The 17721-nt window shown below is 36.3% G+C and overlaps 4 protein-coding genes across 8 annotated transcripts in view; all 4 read left to right on the top strand.

The window, feature by feature from the left end:
* The window catches only part of LOC141598835 (F-box/FBD/LRR-repeat protein At1g13570-like), a 280794-nt gene that overhangs the window by 64913 nt on the left and 198160 nt on the right, over window positions 1–17721 (top strand). The gene's annotated exons all lie outside the window — the stretch shown is intronic.
* Window positions 1897–3673, top strand: LOC141602367 (F-box/FBD/LRR-repeat protein At1g13570-like). Its single transcript, XM_074422664.1, has 3 exons — window positions 1897–2905; window positions 2995–3159; window positions 3247–3673. The coding sequence occupies exons 1-3, from the start codon at window positions 2036–2038 to the stop codon at window positions 3520–3522; spliced, it is 1311 nt and encodes a 436-aa protein (XP_074278765.1). The 5' UTR covers window positions 1897–2035; the 3' UTR covers window positions 3523–3673.
* LOC141598832 (F-box/FBD/LRR-repeat protein At1g13570-like) overlaps window positions 6821–17721 on the top strand; it is a 68796-nt gene continuing 57895 nt past the window's right edge. Inside the window, exons 1-4 of one of the 4 annotated variants that reach the window (XM_074418628.1) lie at window positions 6821–6912; window positions 8608–9493; window positions 9596–9754; window positions 9858–10337. In XM_074418628.1, coding sequence (XP_074274729.1) covers window positions 8657–9493; window positions 9596–9754; window positions 9858–10160 — 1299 coding nt within the window. In that variant the 5' untranslated portion in view covers window positions 6821–6912; window positions 8608–8656 and the 3' untranslated portion in view covers window positions 10161–10337. Of the gene's footprint in view, window positions 6913–6992; window positions 7203–8607; window positions 9494–9595; window positions 9770–9857; window positions 10338–17721 lie in introns of those variants that run through there. The other 3 variants (XM_074418626.1, XM_074418627.1, XM_074418629.1) reach the window with 3 other exon arrangements.
* On the top strand, window positions 11032–16070 carry LOC141598838 (F-box/FBD/LRR-repeat protein At1g13570-like). Of its 2 annotated transcripts, XM_074418645.1 has the most exons (5): window positions 11032–11102; window positions 11925–12860; window positions 12958–13116; window positions 13195–13467; window positions 15835–16070. In XM_074418645.1, exons 2-4 carry the CDS (start codon window positions 12036–12038, stop codon window positions 13465–13467), a joined length of 1257 nt encoding a protein of 418 aa, XP_074274746.1. In that variant the 5' UTR covers window positions 11032–11102; window positions 11925–12035; the 3' UTR covers window positions 15835–16070. The 2 variants fall into 2 exon arrangements, with proteins under 2 accessions (XP_074274746.1, XP_074274745.1); XM_074418644.1 differs by lacking the exon at window positions 15835–16070 and having other exon boundaries at window positions 13195–13657.

Below are 17721 nucleotides of genomic sequence, written 5' to 3'. Positions count from 1 at the left end.
GAGTGTATCCCGGAGGAGTACTAAGCAGACATTGACAGCCACTTCTACTATGGAGGCCGAGTTCGTTTCTTGTTTTGAGGCTACCTCACATGGTGTATGGCTGAAAGGTTTCATATCTGGGCTAAGAGTCGTTGACTCTATTAGTCGGCCAATTCGAATGTATTGTGATAATTCAGCTGCGGTATTTATGGCTAAGAATAATAGAAGTGGAAGTCAAAGTAAACACATCGACATTAAGTATTTGGCCATAAAAGAGCGTGTTCAGAAAAATAAAGTGATCATAGAACACATTAGCACTGAATTAATGATTGCTGATCCCTTGACTAAAGGCATGCCACCTAAAGGTTTCAAGGGTCATGTAGTGAATATGGGACTTGGTTCCATAATGTGATACATTTATTTATTATATTGAAATTTTTCATTTAGTTGGATATTTTCTCATTTCAGATTATATGTACGTACATACTTTGGTTATTTATTTTTATTGAGAAATATCATTATGTTTTGACCTAGAGTAAACATATGGTTTATTCATTAAGTTAAGTGTGAGTGGCGAGAGATTAAGTGTATTGTGATACATGGAAGACTAATTTTTTGCTTTAAGAGAATTAGTCGCTATGATCCGTACATAAAGTTTCTATTTTAAATGGATCAAGTGGGAGAATGTTAGAATATCTGAAATATTTTATTAGTTAATTAATTAGTAAATAATTAAATTCAGTTTTCAGATAATTAAGTGGTCCATTTTATGTGGGAAGTTACCCATGATCTAGGTAACAACCCATGATCTTCTCCTATTCTACAGCCACCACCACCCACTTCTTTAGTCACTTAGAAACTGTTTTTGATGGGAAAAACAGTATAAAAGAAACGTGATAACATCTGGTTAAGGTCACCAAACCTACTCTCCCTTAAGATAATATACACCATCTAAATCAGTGAGAAGGAGGGTTCGGAACCGAAATCAGAGTAAGAAAGAGACAGACGTACAGACGAGTTATCGGAAAGACGGAAACGGGTTTATTTCTTTATTCGGGTTTAAAAGCTGTTCAGGAATACCGATAAGCAATGGTTGGAGGTTTTAATTCTCGATCTTTATTTATCGCTTCCGCAATTTATTTGTTCGTATATTCATTTAGTAATTAGAATATACATGATTAAGAATTGAATTAACTTACATTGTCAGCAATAATGGATTGAATTTGCTGTTTTAACATCGAAAACATGGATTTATCTAAAGATTATGCATTCAACTGTTTGTTATTTGGGTTTGTTTTGGTATGAATCGACATTTACAAGAGCAATTTCATGTATATGTAATATCTAAAATGTTAATTCCGATTCTGTGCCGCACTGCCACTTTGCCTGTTTGCCATGAATATGTCGACTGTAATTGATTGATTTCTTTGTTATCGATTTATGATTTAGTCGTCACTATTAGAGATATTAGTTAGTATAAAATATTAGGATATTATACTAACTAATATTTCTAATATCTTATACTAACTAATATTTCTAATAGTCACTTGTCCCGGGTGACGTTGTTAGTTGTACTCAATATTGACTCTATGTATTTATATTTTGGGATATTATCTCGTGTACTCTGAACTTTTTCGTTTTTTCAGGTGTAGCTCTCGTTTTTTGATCACAGAAAAAATTTTGACCGACAATAATCCTCTGTTACAAGTTCAGAAAACGGTAAATTTTTTTTTTCAGACCAATTATCTCGTCAAGGCCTTTAATTTGAAAAAAAAAATTTGCCCGAACTCGTAGCCGTTAGTTATGGTTGGTCAAAGTTTTTTTAACGAATAAACTTTGACCGACCATAATTCCCGACTACGAGTTGAGACGTCGGTGAACTCTTTTGCAAACTGAAGACCTCTTAGAGACGATTAATTTAGAAAATGAAAAAGTTGAGAGTTATACGAGAGAATATCCCTTATATTTTTCTTAAGTGGAGGAGAATCAATGTCTTAGGTTGAAATATGCTTTGTGTTTAGAGTGTTGGTAAATAATTCATCCGCAAGTACGAAGCATGGAGAACCTAACTTGTATCCCTTTACAGCAGTCCATGGCTTGTTCCAAGTCTGCTAAAAACATGGTGGATGTTTTCAGCAATGTTCCGGATACTGTGATTGATAAAATCCTTGAAAAATTGCCCATTCGCATGGCTGCACAGACAAGCGTGTTGTCCAAACAATGGGAACGTAGTTGGTTGTCACTAATTCGTCTCAGCTTTGATTCTGATTTCCATGAGGAGCACAAAAACGAGGATGGAAGTTGTAATTGGCAAGAAAGCAGTCGCATTATTAGCAGAATACTTCTTCGTCACAATGGTCTCGTTCATCACTTTAATCTTTATGTTCCAGATCATGCAATCGGTGATCAGATGAATCTCAATCAATGGATATCCTTTTTATCAAAAAACGGAGTCCAAACAATAAGAATTAACAATTCGGATCATGCCATGTATATTACTTCCTGTATCTTCCGGTGCAGCGAGCTAGTTTACCTTGAACTCGCCAACTTCTCTTTAAATCCTCCGCCTACTTATTTCCATGGGTTCACTAAACTTAAGCACCTTGAGCTAATATCTATTAACTTTAGTGAGCAAAACATTTTTTGTAGTTTGGTTGAGAAATGTAGAATGCTGGTTACATTAAAACTCGTGGAGTGTACTGGTATGGATCATGTTGTAATAGATACACCTAGACTCGAAACCTTGATATTGATAGGCTATTTTGAGTCTTTAGTTTTCAGGAATAATGTTGTCAGTCTTACAAGCATATCACTGGACCTAACGACAATGCCGGAACAAATAACCGTTGAAACATTTGATTCTATCAATCTTCTTGCAAGTTCTTGTAAACTTGAGTCCATCAAGTTTGATGGTTACTCGTGTCAGGTAAAGATTGTGTCGTTTTACTCTTTATAATTTTCGTTCTTCTCCAAATTGACTGACGTCGTCCCTTCGCTTCTGCTTGTGAATGTAAGTTCCTGGCTGCAGGTAGCGGCATGAGATCTCGTCCGCCTTCAGTCACATTTAACCACTTAGATGAACTATATCTAGGTGGCCTAAATTTAAGCGAATTTGCTGAGTTCCGTTACCTTTTGTCCATGATTAAATCTTGTCCCAACATTAAGAAGCTCGACATTTCAGTGAGTAAATTAATTGTGTTTAAATGAATTTTATACCTGTCATATATATATTTATTGTTAATTACATGAATTTACTTGTTACCGCAGATACTTCCAATTCCGTGGGAAATTAAATATGACCAGCCGATTCTCGAGTTGGATTACAACTACAAATTGGATCACCTGTATGAGGTCAATATTGAGGGTATCATAGGATCAAGTGAGGAACTCAGATTGGTCATATACCTGCTTGCCATTTCAACTGTCCTCAAAAACGTCTTCTTCAAGTCTGTTAATTGTCATACTGAGTCGCAATTGGAGATGTATTATGTGCTGTTGGAGTCCCAAAGAGCATCTTCAAAAGCGCGTGTTTTATTCCTATAGAAATAGGTATATGATTATGAATCCAAGTATCCAACCTTGCCATACTCGATCCTACGATTGCTATATTGTCTTTATGAGGCATCGTTACTCCATTATTAGCTGTTCTGTTGAACTTGAATTGATCTGGCTGCGTATTTTTCCCACTATTTATTCGTCTTTTGTGTTTCTTAAAGAGTAAGCTCATATATTCATCATATGTACTCGTGATTCTTTTGCTACAGTAATACGCTACTTATGGATCCGGTGCTCTTCTAATCGGTACGAATCGCTTCCTCGGTTATGAATTTGCAGGGTACATAAATTCTCATTTGTGACGGCCGATCCGTCACATACTTGTCATGGAGGATAAAGACAAGTCATATGTGACTCCATAGGCATTCTACTTTTTGTCTTATCTACCTACCATAGTACCATGTGAGTGATAGTTGACCCATCACAAGTTTGTAGCGGATCCGTCACAAGTAAGACCTATTGTGCAGGGTAATGGAATGAGTTGATTATGTTTTTTGCCTTTTTTTTGGTCAAAGGTTAGAAAGACATAATTACATAGTGTTTTATGACAATTTTTTACTTAAATGGTGTTCTAAACCAAAATATTTACAAAAATAGGGCTCATTTCAAACTATTTACACGGAATGGGTCCACGTCAGCAACTTACTTCTTTTTACAGATCTCCTTATTTCATAGACTTCTCGCCAATTGATTCAGCGAGAAGTTTGTGTATGTTGTTGCTTCTTGACATGCTTCCTTCTTCATCTCAGATCTCCTTGCTCCGACTACCAAACCACAAAGTACCACCACCATTTTCTTCCTCTCACTTCCCTTGTCACATACACATCTTTTTTATGAATGATTATTGTCGTACTTTGCAAAGAAAAAAGCCCGCAATATTGCCGCTCACAGCTATTTCTGCGATTTCGGTTTCAAGAATGAATATGTTACGCTAATAACTCACCCCTCTCTTTCATTTGTATGCTTGGCTCAAATACAGCGGGAATGGGAGTCAATAAATTGCGGAAATCAATCTCAAGTAAAGACCAAGTTACCGAAATCGCAAAAATAGTTATGTACGGCAATATGGCGGGCTTTTTACTTTTCAAACTACGAGGATAGCATTCAGAACAAGATGTTTATATGACAAGAGAAGTGAGAGAAAGAGAATGGTGGTGGTAGTTTGTGGTTTGGTAGAGGGAACAAGGAGAACGAAGATGAAGAAGAAGCATGTCAAGGAGCAACAACATACAATACAAACTTCTCGCTGATTGAACTGGCGAGAAGTCTATGAAATAAAATAAAAAATTACTTCCCGCTAAATCATATGTCGAGAAGTTAAGAAATCTGTAAAAAAAAAAAATAAGGAGCTGACGTGGACTCATTCCGCGTAAATAGTTTGAAATGAGCCCCATTTTTGTAATATTTTGGTTTAGAACGTCATTTAAGTAAAAAAATTCGTTTTATGAAGTCATAGTTACATCCAAAATTATTCAACATAAAAACAAGAGTACATTATCAACTACATTGCTTAATCCACTTTTTTACACGTACTTCCACGTCAATTTTTTTTTTTAACAATTTGTACCCAACTTATTTGCTCAAGTTAAAATTTGCACCCAATACCATTTTCACGCCATATTTCCGTCAAAATTCAAATTTTTTCGGTAAAACAATAATTTTATGACGATTTTACCCTTACCTTTGATTTCCAAACCCAACCCCCTCCCTCACACTGAACACGCCCGAAATGTCCACCCAACCCCATCATCCATACCACGCTCGACTTGGCCCACCACCAACATTGGTGGTCGCCGGCGAACTGCTCATCCGTCGTATGTTTTCCCTTCCTTCAACCGTCCACCACCAAATCTACATCTTCACCGCTCAGAATTACTCCTCCAGCCACCACTAGATCCACGCACAAGGCACCCAAAAAGATGAGGGAGAGTGAGTGAGTGACCAAGGCGAACGATTTTGACCAATAGTGGGTTGATGGTGATTAGACCAGTCAAAACTCGACCCGACCCAAATACCCGACCCGCCCGACCCGTTTTTTCTTAGGGTTACAAACCCGGTTTTTTCTACCTGCGACCCGTTTGACCCGAACCCGAAATGACCCGTTATTTTAGGGTTGAGACCCGACCGGAACGGGTCGACCCGTTGGGTCAAGGGAAAATCATAAATTTTATTAAAAATATTCATATTTATATATTATATTTGAAAATATAGTTAAAAAATTGTTTTTTTATTACTTAAAATTGCAAATTCAACTAAAAAGTCAATTTTATATAACTTTATGATATTTAATAATAAAATAATTATTAAAAAAAACTTTATTTTAATAATTATCTCAATATAATTAATGTAAATGTTGAATATGATTAAAATAATAGTTTTAAATATGTTTTACTTTTTAAAAAAATATTTTTTAAATTAAAAAAATCGTTTAAAAAAGACGTTAAAAATTATTTTTTGACTCGTATTCTGATCCTAACCCGACCCGTGACCCGTATGACCTGACCTGTATCTGACATGGCCCCTATCCTGACCCGACCCGTATGACTCGACCCGTTTGACAGGTCTAATGGTGATGATGGTCAATCGTGAGTCTCTGGTGGTGATGTGGGTGATGTACTATGGTAAGGCCTGTAGGGTCTAGGAGGTGGTGGTGGACCTGGTGGTGGTGAGTGTCGTGATTTAATAGGGGAGTTCATGTATGACTGGAAATAGAGATGATAAATGCAGGGGTTAAAATCATCACTTTATTATTTTTTTCGCCTGAAAATGGTATTGGGTGCAAAATATAACCTGAGCAAATAATTTGGATGTAAAAAAGTCGATTAAGCGTGGGTGTAATTGATAATTTACTCTAAAAACAACCCATACAACTAATAAAACTAGTATTACTACATATGATTAAAGATATGAGTATAATTCTAACGGAGATATTTTTCTTGAGTAAATAAAAGTCATAAGCCCGTAATGACAATACGTTGTTAACACAATTCTAACCCAAATCGTGATATATATGTAGACCTGATAAAATTGACTTGACCCGATACCTGAATTGAAAACCCAAATTTAACTCGAACCCTAATTAACCCGACGCAATAAAACTCAACTTGAAACTCGAAAGTGTTATGGTTGGCGGGTTGCAAACTGATTATTAGGAGTATCAATAAATAACTAGATGATAGTTAACTCAAAATGACCCGGACTTAAACGAAACCGCCTGACTCGATCCTACCCAAACTTTTGCCAACCTGAAAATAACTCAACCCGAACTAATCCGACCCGGTTAACTATTTTGTCCGGTCTATTTTTAAAGGGGAAGAGTTGCCCATTTTGAGCATTATTTTCACTCTCTTTTTCAACTGATCAAGCTCTCCCTTCTTTGTAAGTTGAACATTTCTCTATCACTGTAATTAAATTTTTACATTTACTTGTTTTTTAAATCTTATTTTGGAACTATGTTTACATTTTATGTACATGCAATCTGATAAAAGTTGCTAATTTTTCCCCCATCAACTTAATTTGGGTTTTCTGAGGAAGATGAACCCTAATTAATTCATAACTTGATCAGTCCTCAAAATCTGGGCAAAACCCATTTTATTTTACCTTGATTATGCTGTGATTTGTTTCTTGATTTCATTTGGATTGTCTGCTTCGCGGCACAATGTAGCTAGGTTGGTTTAATTAGTTCCTTATATTGTGGATTTTGTGTGTTTTTGTTGTTATTTTCTTGTGTTTCTTTGACTTAATTGATTCGTTATGCTTCACGGGGTACCCTGTTGAGTATGTTCCGACAGCCCTTTAGCCACCGCAAACCGCCTCCTGTATGTCCAGAGTTAAGTGTTTGTCTCAGTTGTGCAATTACTTGTATCCAGATAGTCACCACCGTGTCGCCAATTAGGGCTGTAAATGATCTGAGCCGGCTTGACAAGCCCTCGGAATCGGCTCGGTCAAAGCTCGGCTCGTGCTCGGTCAAAACAAGCTCGAGCTCGAGCCGAGCTTGGCTAAATACGAGACGAGCCCGAGCTCAGCAAGGCTCGGCTCGGAAGCTCGTTTATAATTCTTTTTGTATAATTTTCATACTTTTATATTAATTTTATTTTAATTTATATGTTATTTAGCCATTTATAAGTATATTATACTAATAGAAATTTTTTTAGTATTTTATAATCTTATTTATTATTTAAAAATATCTATATTTAGTTAGATTCAAAAAGCGAGAAAGTGAAAATGCGGGAAAGTGAAAATAATATAAAGACAAAACGAGCTCGATTCGAACTCGAGCCGAGCTCGAGCTTTAGTATTTTAGGCTCGACGAACTTTCCGGGCTCGAGCTAAAATGGGCTCGTTTACAGCCCTATCGCCAATTATCCCAAGGATTGAAACTTTGATCACTAAGAAGCAAAAGGAAGCTAAGGATGCTTCCGATTGTAGGAAGTATTAGCCTAGCACTCCCTTCGATTCTTAGAGATCTCTCATATTCCTTATCTGACCTATTCTGTTGAATTGCTCCATTTCCGTTTTGGTCCACATTCCACATATGTATGCCTTAATCGTAGTGCCAAAATGAAATACTCGCTCATATCGCAAGAGTCAGAGGGAGTAATGATTTTGCAGTGTTGAATAATTTGTGCATGCAGTAGTTGTACTATACTACTATATTAATTTTGCTTTGTCTACATGATGAAGAACAACATCAAAGTAAATGATTGCAAGCAATACTCTTTTCATCAACATTCGTAGTTTCGTACTGATTTTAATTTTTAGTTGTTAAAATCTTTTGTATATTTCTGGTGATGGTTGATGGTTTTAAGGTTTTCAAGCTTCCTCAATTTTTTTTTTTTGGTGATGAATCTGATTATTTGTTCATCAGTTCATGTTTTGTTTTTTTCTGGGATAGTCTAGCGGTGTGACTACGTCATAACACTTTAAAGAACAATTTTATGTCCTGAATCAAAAAATAAAATGATGGTTGTGACTGAATTTGAGGAACTAGAAATTGATGCAAACGAAACATTAATTTGTCTGGAAGATATAGTTAACATTGTACATTGGCTAAGTGAATTCTTTTTAATCCAGGTGAATCAGTAAGAGGTTACCAGTCATACTTTACATTACAGTAGTGACCATGGCATGTTCCAAATCTTTTCATCGAAGCGAGGATTTTTTCAGCAATGTTCTGGATATTGTGTGCGATAAAATCCTCAAGCACTTGCCAATTTGGATTGCAGCGCAGGCAAGTGTGCTGTCCAAGCGATGGAGATCTGCTTGGTTGTCACTAAAGAAACTCAACTTTGATGCTTATTTCTGGGGTGCGGATGGCAGGGATTATGATTGGCCAAAGTGCAGCAGCATCATTAGCAGTATACTCTTCCATCACAATGGTCCCGTTCATGACTTTCAGCTTTATATTCCGACTAGTACAAATTGGGATGGTATGAATCTCAGCCAGTGGATATGTTTTCTATCTAAAAACGGAGTCCGAAAGATCGTAATTACCAATTGTTATCGTGATATAGGATTTGTGGATATTAGTCCTTATATCTTCAGGTGCAGCGAGCTAGTATACCTAGAATTGATCAATGGCTTCTATTTAAATTCTCGGCCTACTGATTTCAGTGGTTTTCCTAAGCTTAAGCACCTTCTGCTGGTGGATATTATGTTCCGTAATAAAAACAACTTTAGTACTTTGATTGGAAGTTGTAAAATGCTGGTGACGTTAAAACTTGTGGGGTGGAGCGGTATGGATCATGTTGTAATAGATGCACCTCGTCTCCAAACTTTGATATTAAAAGGTGATTTTCAGTCTCTAGCTTTCAGAAATGTTCGCAGTCTTGAAAGCATATCACTGCACATGTACACATGGAAGCAAAAACTCGTATTTGCTAAAACAGTTAATGCCGTAAATCTTCTTGCTAGTTCTTGTCAACTGCGGTCCATGGAGTTCAATGGTCAGTTGTGTAAGGTAAAGTGGTGTGCTAGTTCTTTCGTTGTTTTACTCTCGGCTTTAGATGTTATCAGTTAATTTGCTCTTTAACCCGACATCTGTTTTGCTTGTACTTGAAAGTTCTTGGCTGGAGGTGGCATCATGAATTCTACATCCGTCACATTCAAGCACCTAGACAAACTTTGTCTAAGCAACCTAAATTTGAATGACTTCGGTGTTTTTGATTACCTTTTGTCCATGATTAAATGCTGTCCCTACATTAAGACGCTCGACATTTCAGTAAGTAAAAACCAGGTTTATATTTATTTCTTTCCGGACTTGCTCATGCATCTGGTCATATATTTATTTTGTTTATCTTACACGGATTTACTTCTAACTGCAGATGAATCCAGGTGAAAATGTTGACCAGCACGTCTTTGACTTCAAATACAACTACAAATTGGATCACCTCCGTGACGTCACTATTGAGGGTCTCATGGGATCAACTGCAGAACTCAAATTCGTTGAATACCTGTTTGCCATTTCAGTTGTCCTCGAAAATGTGTTTTTCAAGTCTGGTGAACCTGGTGTTGAGACAGAACTGAAGATTTCAAGAGCGTTGATGGCATTGCCAAGAGCATCTCCAAAAGCTCGTCTTTTTTCCAAGAGAAATAGGTTTGGAGCCAACAATCACATGTCGCTATAGTGCTATGACTGCTACCTTGTCTTTACTATGCTTCTTAAGTCATTACCAGCAGAATACCAGTGTCTGTTGAACTTGTAACTGCGCTGGGGATGTGTATTTCTCCCGGTATTTTGTTAGTCGGTTTTTGCATCTATGAATCATGAATGTGCCTGTTGAACTATACTTTTTGGTGAAGAAGATGGGATGTTGAAGCATGCACTTATGCCCCATGTACTATTACTCGCCGATTGATGTATGTGCAATTCAACTTATGTCATTGCACTAAAATTTCAGGTGCAAAGTTGTCCAAGCAAACGTTTTAGGCAAATTTGGGATTTCCTTTAGATGGTGTTAAACAATGAAGTTAATTAACAAATTGGGTTGGAAATCAAATATTTCGCTTTGTGGTATCTGCGCATGATCGGAAAGTGAGAGAGAGGCCGGTGAGAACTACGTTTGTAAGAGCATATTGTCGCTCGTGGTGGTGGTGGTGGTGGTTCTGCCTTGAATAAATACTCTATCCGTCTTAATCAATAGTTATTTTTTCTTAAAATCCTCCTCATAACAGAACTTCCAAAAAAAAAAAAAAATCTCCCGGCCTAATTCACTTTTGCTACGCGCTCGCTAATTAAAATAACATTAGCTCTTATAAAAAAGGAAAAACGAATAATTTATCATTTTTCCCAAAATAAAATTCAACCTTCGTCAAGGTCATTTGTTTACCTTTATTTTTGACATAAAGATTAAGGAAAAGGAAGAGACCATTTGAGATTGGATTATTAGATGACATGTGGAAAATAATAAAATTGAATTAAAAACATTTTAAATATTCCTCTCAAAAAAAAAAAAAAACATTTTTAATATAAAAAGGTAAACAAATGAATTAAATTTATAGTGAATAGAACGGGTGTTGCCCATTTTATCCCGGTCATTCCGAACTCAGGCGTCAGGTCTACCTTATTCGTAAGTTCAACTTCTCTCAGTCACTGCAATTTTTTACATTTTAATTTGGATATTTTTTAGGATGTTGAACCCTAGTTCTTGATGTTTGAATTCAATTCCAGAACTACTAGCCCATTGTAAAAAAATTCCGATTCGTTCTATATATTTTTGTTAGGTTTTGCTTTTGAGCCTTGTTTTATTTTTATCGTATTTAAATTGATTGTGAGTGCCGTCTTAACTTAGAATTGAAACCTTAATTATATTGTTTTAGTAGATTTTTGGTGATAGCAACACAAATTAATTGATTTTGTTGGTTAATCTCAAGAATATTCACTGAACTGTTTTGTTATTTGGGGGATTTTTTTTTTACTATGAATCAACATTTATTAGAATAATTCGACGTTCCGAATCTAAATAAAATGATGGTAGTGACTAATTTTGAGGAACTAGAGATTGATGGAAACAAGAAACATGTATCTGGAGATCTTCATTCATGTAGGGTCTCTGTAACATGTTCAATTGTACATTTATTACTCCCTCCTTCCCGACCATTTGTTGTCCTATTTCATTTTAGGGTGTCTCAGTCAATTGTTGTCTTTTCTATTTTAGGATTGCATTTGACGAACAATTTCATCCTTCACACTCAATTTGGTCCACCTGTCATCTTATAATTGGTCCCCTCCTCTTTCCTTGGTCTTCGTGCCAAAATCAAAAGGACAACAATTGACCGGGACTGAGGGAGTATTTGTTATGAGTTATTGTTTCAATTTGTCTGTTGGCTCAGTTGCCTTATACAGTTGTGCTCAATATTGACTGTATGTATTTATGATTTTTTTGGGCCAGGAGAATCAGTGTCCGGGGTCGAAATATGGTTTGCGTTTAGGGTGTTGGTTCAAAATCCCTTGAAAACTGAGAAGAGCGGAGAACTTGGTTTTTATCCCTTTATAGCAGTCCATGGCTTGTTCCAAATCTGCTAAAAACACGGTGGATTTTTTCAGCAATGCTCCGGATATTGTGATTGATAAAATCCTTGAAAGCTTGCCTATTCGCATGGCTGCACGGACAAGCGTGTTGTCCAAACAATGGAGTCATGCTTGGTTGTCACTAAAGAAACTCAACTTTGATGCTGATTTCTGGGAGGAGCTAGCAGATAGGGATGACAATGTGGATTGGCGAAAAGGCTGCCAAATTATTTGCGATATACTCCTCTGTCACAATGGTCCTGTTCATGACTTAGATCTTAACATTCCGTATGAGGCATATAGGGATCGTAGGGGTCACAGGCAGTGGATATCTTTTCTATCTAAAAATGGGGTCAGAAAGATCGTAATTAAAAGTTGCTCTTATGGAATGGATATTTCTCCTCATATCTTCCGGTGCAACGAGTTAGTACACCTTGAAATCAGTGCCTTTTATTTAAATCCTCCACCTACTGATTTCATTGGTTTTCCTTATCTTAAGCATCTTGTGCTGGAGGAAGTCAAGTTTATCAAGCAAAGCATTTTTTGTAGCTTGATTGAAAATTGCAGAATGCTTGAAACGTTAAAACTTGTGAAGTGGAGCGGTATGGATTATATTGTAATAGATGTACCTAGTCTCCAAACCTTAGTATTGAGTGGCGATTTTGAGTCTCTAGCTTTCAGAAATGTTCGCAGTCTTAAAAGTATATCACTGTGCTTGAAGACATTGCCGAAAAATCTACGTGTAGAACAGGTTGATGCAGTCAATCTTCCTGCAAGTTCTTGTCAACTTCAGTCCATCGAGTTTGATGGTCACTTGGTTAGTGTGCTAGTTGTTTAGAAAATCTGTTCTTTTGTCTGTTTTACTTTCAGCTGTTCATTCTCTAATTTGTTTCATGTCTGCTTTTGTGGGTAAGTTCTTGGCTGCCGGTGGCATCATAAGACCTCCTCCAGTCACATTCATTCACCTACACGAACTTTGTTTAAGTAATCTGAATCTGAGTGATTTCGGTGTTTCCCGTTATCTTTTGCACATGATCGAATGTTGTCCCTACATTAAAAAGCTCGATATTGCAGTAAGTAAATCAGGTTTATATGAATTATTTTCTGATCTTACTCAAACATCTGTACTGTAGACTCACTTTTTACTACAGGTTTTGCCAGGTGAAAATGTTGGCCAGGACATGCATGACTACAATTACAGCAACAAACTGGATCACCTCCTTGAGGTCAATATTACGGGAATCACAGGAACAAGTGCGGAGCTGAAATTGGTCGAATACCTGTTTGCAGTTTCACCTGTACTCAAAAATCTGTTCTTCAAGTCTGGTTATATTGGTATTGAGTCACAACTTAATATGTCACAATCGCTGATGAGATTCCCAAGAGCATCTGCAAAAGCGTCTCTTGTTTGTCTGAAGATATAGGTATGGTTTACGAAGCCTACCTTGCCATACTGCTGTGACTGTTACCTTAGCGTTATTAAGCATCGTTAGGCCATAAATCAGTGTCTGTTGTTTGTTTTGTGGCGTTTTCCAACTAGTCAGTAGTCTAGCTGAAATTAAAAAACTTTAGGATTATGGTTGGGATAATAGTCTGATACTTGCATGTATTTTTTTAATTGGAAATAAGAATAATGAAACTGACCCATAACTGATTTATTTTGGTGAGATGGATCAATGGAGATTATTTGAGAGGTTTATGTATCCTATACTCAAACACAAGGGGAGGAATTTGTTGGGAAATTGGAAATAAGAATAATGAAACTGACCCATAACTGATTGGATAATGAATAATGACCCAATCATATTTTAGATTGCTTTTTCTAATGATTATCTCGACGGTTAAATTTGTCTCGGGTTATTTTTAGATTGCTTTTTATGAATGAATGAATTATTTTTTTAAAGTAGTGAAAGACTCAAAAGCTCTTTGGTCCTGGATTATGACGGAATAAATTAAAATGGTTTACTAAAATTGTTGCGCTTCGCTCTTGTAAAGTAATGACTTATTGGGATAATGTTGTAATACGTAATCTCTTCGGGGATAACACGATCACCATATATAGCCTCTTTTCTTGATATTCCTGAATGTCTTAAACAACAGTCTACAATTTGAAGATTAAGGTCATTTTTAATCAATTGAGAATTGAGATCACATGTCCCATTTATGTCTCATCATGTGTCACATTGCCTTAAGATCTTGACACATGACAAATAAGATAATAAAAATGATAATAATATATATCAAATGGTTTATGTGTCAATAGGAGAAATGATGAGACACAAGATGTGACATGAAATGTAACAGAGGATCTGCCCTGTATATTTTACAACATGAAACCAGAAAAAGCGTACCTTATTACATAAGTTTTTTTTTTCTTAAAGAAAAGAAATAAAAGCCCGCAAGTGTAGAGTCTAGTGGTTAAAATCTGCGTGAAATGAAATTCTCAGCCGACCCAGGTTCAAGTCTCACGAAGAGCAATCTTGAATATTTATTACCTGAGAGTCCATGCTTTGTAGACTTCAGGTTCAAGTCTCACCAAGAGCAATCTTGAATATTTATTACCTGAGTCCATGCTTTGTAGACTTCAAGCCTGTCACTCTCGGATGGCTGATCTGATATACGGGATTACAGGATTTGCATTCTATCTCGTATATCCGAGGATTTACCCAGTGCACACTGAAAATAGCGGTTAGGCATTGATCGATTATCGGTTAACCTTGAGTCGGGTTGGCTTGTGTTCACCCAATTTTAGTGAAAAAAGAATTTTTTTGCCACTCCATTTGCAGTAATTGATGATAATAAATAATAACGGCTCATTTATGAAAGGGAAAGCATGAAGTCATTTATGCTTTAATTGCCAATTAATGGAGAACGTCAATTTCCAATACAACAATTCTTATATTGTAAAATCGTTTTAGGTGAGACTTACTCGTAAACTATGCTTATATTTCCCTAGAAGTATCAATTTTCAATATGAATCATTTATATCACACGGCCCATTTCATATTCCTCAACCTCTCTGCTTTAAATAATCTGCTTATTACTGATTTCTCGTAGAACTAAGAAGATTACACATCCTTTCCTATCAATTGAGGTTTGTTTTTGTTTTGTTTTTGTTTTTTCGGTTGAAAATACAATTTTGTGATTTTGTCAAATAATTTTTCACAAATGTAAATATTTTAGTATCATGTTACGAAAAGTTTATGTTTTCGACATCGTAAATTGCCGGTCCAAGTCTTGGAACTTTGGCCACTAAGAAGCAAAAGGAAGCTAAGAATACTTCGTATTTTAGGAAGTATTACCTTAGTATTCCCTTCAATTCTTAGAAATTTCCTATATTTCTTAATTAACCTATTCTATTGAATTGCTCCATTTCCGTTTTGGTCCACCTTCCATATATGCATGCCTTAAGGCTTAATCGTAGTACTTAAATGAAATACTTACTCGGATTGTATTTTTAAAATTTTTAAGAGTCGGAGGGAGTATTAATTTGTGCCTGCATGCAGGACGTTTTTGCTGCAGTTGTGCTAAATTAATTTTTCTTTGTCTACATAATGAAGAACATAAATCGTCAAAGTAAATGATCGCGTGCATTTACTCTTTTCATAAACATTCGATCGTTCTGATTTTATTGATATAAGTGACTGACTTTGAGGAGCTAGTAAGTAGTAATAAGAAATCGTTGGATACGAAACATGAATTTGCACTTAAGTTTAATTTTTTTACCGATGTGCATTCTCTTTATTCCAGGTGAATCAGTAAGAAGTTAATTGTCATACTTTACTTTACAGTAGTCCATGGCATGTTCCAAATCTTTTCAACGAAGCGAGGATTTTTTCAGCAATGTTCTGGATATTGTGTGCGATAAAATCCTCGAGCACTTGCCAATTTGCATTGCAGCACAGGCAAGTGTGCTGTCCAAGCGATGGAGATCTGCTTGGTTGTCACTAAAGAAACTCAACTTTGATGTTGATTTCTGGAATGCGCAATCCAGGGATTTTGATTGGCAAAAGTGCATCTGCATTATTAACAGTGTACTCTTTTATCACAATGGTCCCGTTCATGACTTTCAGCTTTTTATTCCGGATTATACAAATTGGGATGATACGAATCTCAACCAGTGGATATGTTTTCTATCTAAAAATGGAGTCCAAAAGATCGTAATTTCCAAATGTTTTCTTAAAATACGATTTGTGGATGTTAGTCCTTATATCTTCAGGTGCAGCGAGCTAGTACGCCTAGAATTGATCAATGGCTTCTATTTTAATTCTCTGCCTACTGATTTCAGTGGTTTTCCTACGCTTAAGCACCTTTTGCTGGAGAATATTAGGTTTCGTAATCAAAACAACTTTAGTACTTTGATTGGAAGTTGTAGAATGCTGGTGACATTAGAACTTGTGGGGTGGAAAGGTATGGATCATGTTGTAATAGATGCCCCTTGTCTCCAAACTTTGATATTAAAAGGTAATTTTCAGTCTCTAGCTTTCAGAAATGTTCGCAGTCTTGAAATCATATCACTGCACATGTACACATGGAGGCAAAAACTCGTATTTGCTAAAACAGTTGATGCTGTAAATCTTCTTGCTAGTTCTTGTCAACTACAGTCGATGGAGTTCAATGGTCTTTTGTGTAAGGTAAAGTGGTGAGCTAGTTCTTTCGTTGTTTTACTCTCAACTTTAGATGTTATCAGTTAATTTGCTCTTTAATCTGACATATGTTTTGCTTGTGCTTGAAAGTTCTTGGCTGGAGGTGGCATCATGAATTCTACATCAGTCACATTCAAGCACCTACACAAACTTTGTCTAAGCGACCTAAATTTGAATGACTTCAGTGTATTCCGTTACCTTTTGTCCGTGATTGACTGTTGTCCATACATTAAGACGCTTGACATTTCACTGATTTCAGTAAGTAAAAACCAGGTTTATATTTATTTCTTTCCGAACTTGCTCATACTTCTGGTCATATATTTATTTTGATGATCTTACACAGATTTATTTCTAACTGCAGATTATTCCGGGTGAAAATGTTGGCCAGCGTGGCTTTGACTTCAACTATAACTACAAATTGCATCATCTCCGTGAGGTCAATATTAAGAGTATCATGGGATCAACTGCGGAACTCAAATTCGTTGAATACCTGTTTGCCATTTCAGTTGTCCTTGAAAACGTGTTTTTTAAGTCTGGTGAACCTGGTGTTGAGTCAGAACTGAAGATATCAAAAGCGTTGATGGCATTGCCAAGAGCATCTCCAAAAGCTCGTCTTTTTTCCAAGAGAAATAGGTTTGGAGCCGACGATGAGATATGGCTATAGTGCTATGACCGCTACCTTGTCTTTACTATGCTTCTTAAGTCATTACCAGAATACCAGTGTCTGTTGAACTTGTAATTGTTCTGGGACTGTATTTCTCCCGGTATTTTGTTAGTCGGTTTTTGCGTCTATGAATCATGAATGTGCCTGTTGAACTATACCTTTTTGTGAAGATGGGATGTTGAAGCATGCACTTATGCTCCAGCCTCCAAGTACTATTACTCGCAGATTGATGTATGTGCAATTCAACTTATGTCATTGCACTAAAATTTCTGGTACAAAGTTGTCCAAGCAAACGTTTTAGGCAAATTTGGGATTTCCTTTTGATGGTGTTAAAAAAAAGTTATCCACAAATTGGGTTAGAAATGAAG

This window comes from Silene latifolia, chromosome 9 (genome assembly GCF_048544455.1).
Source record: "Silene latifolia isolate original U9 population chromosome 9, ASM4854445v1, whole genome shotgun sequence".
Classification (NCBI taxonomy): domain Eukaryota; kingdom Viridiplantae; phylum Streptophyta; class Magnoliopsida; order Caryophyllales; family Caryophyllaceae; genus Silene; species Silene latifolia.
The sequence above is the reverse complement of the archived record's forward strand: the minus strand, read 5'-3'. Positions and strand labels throughout refer to the sequence as shown.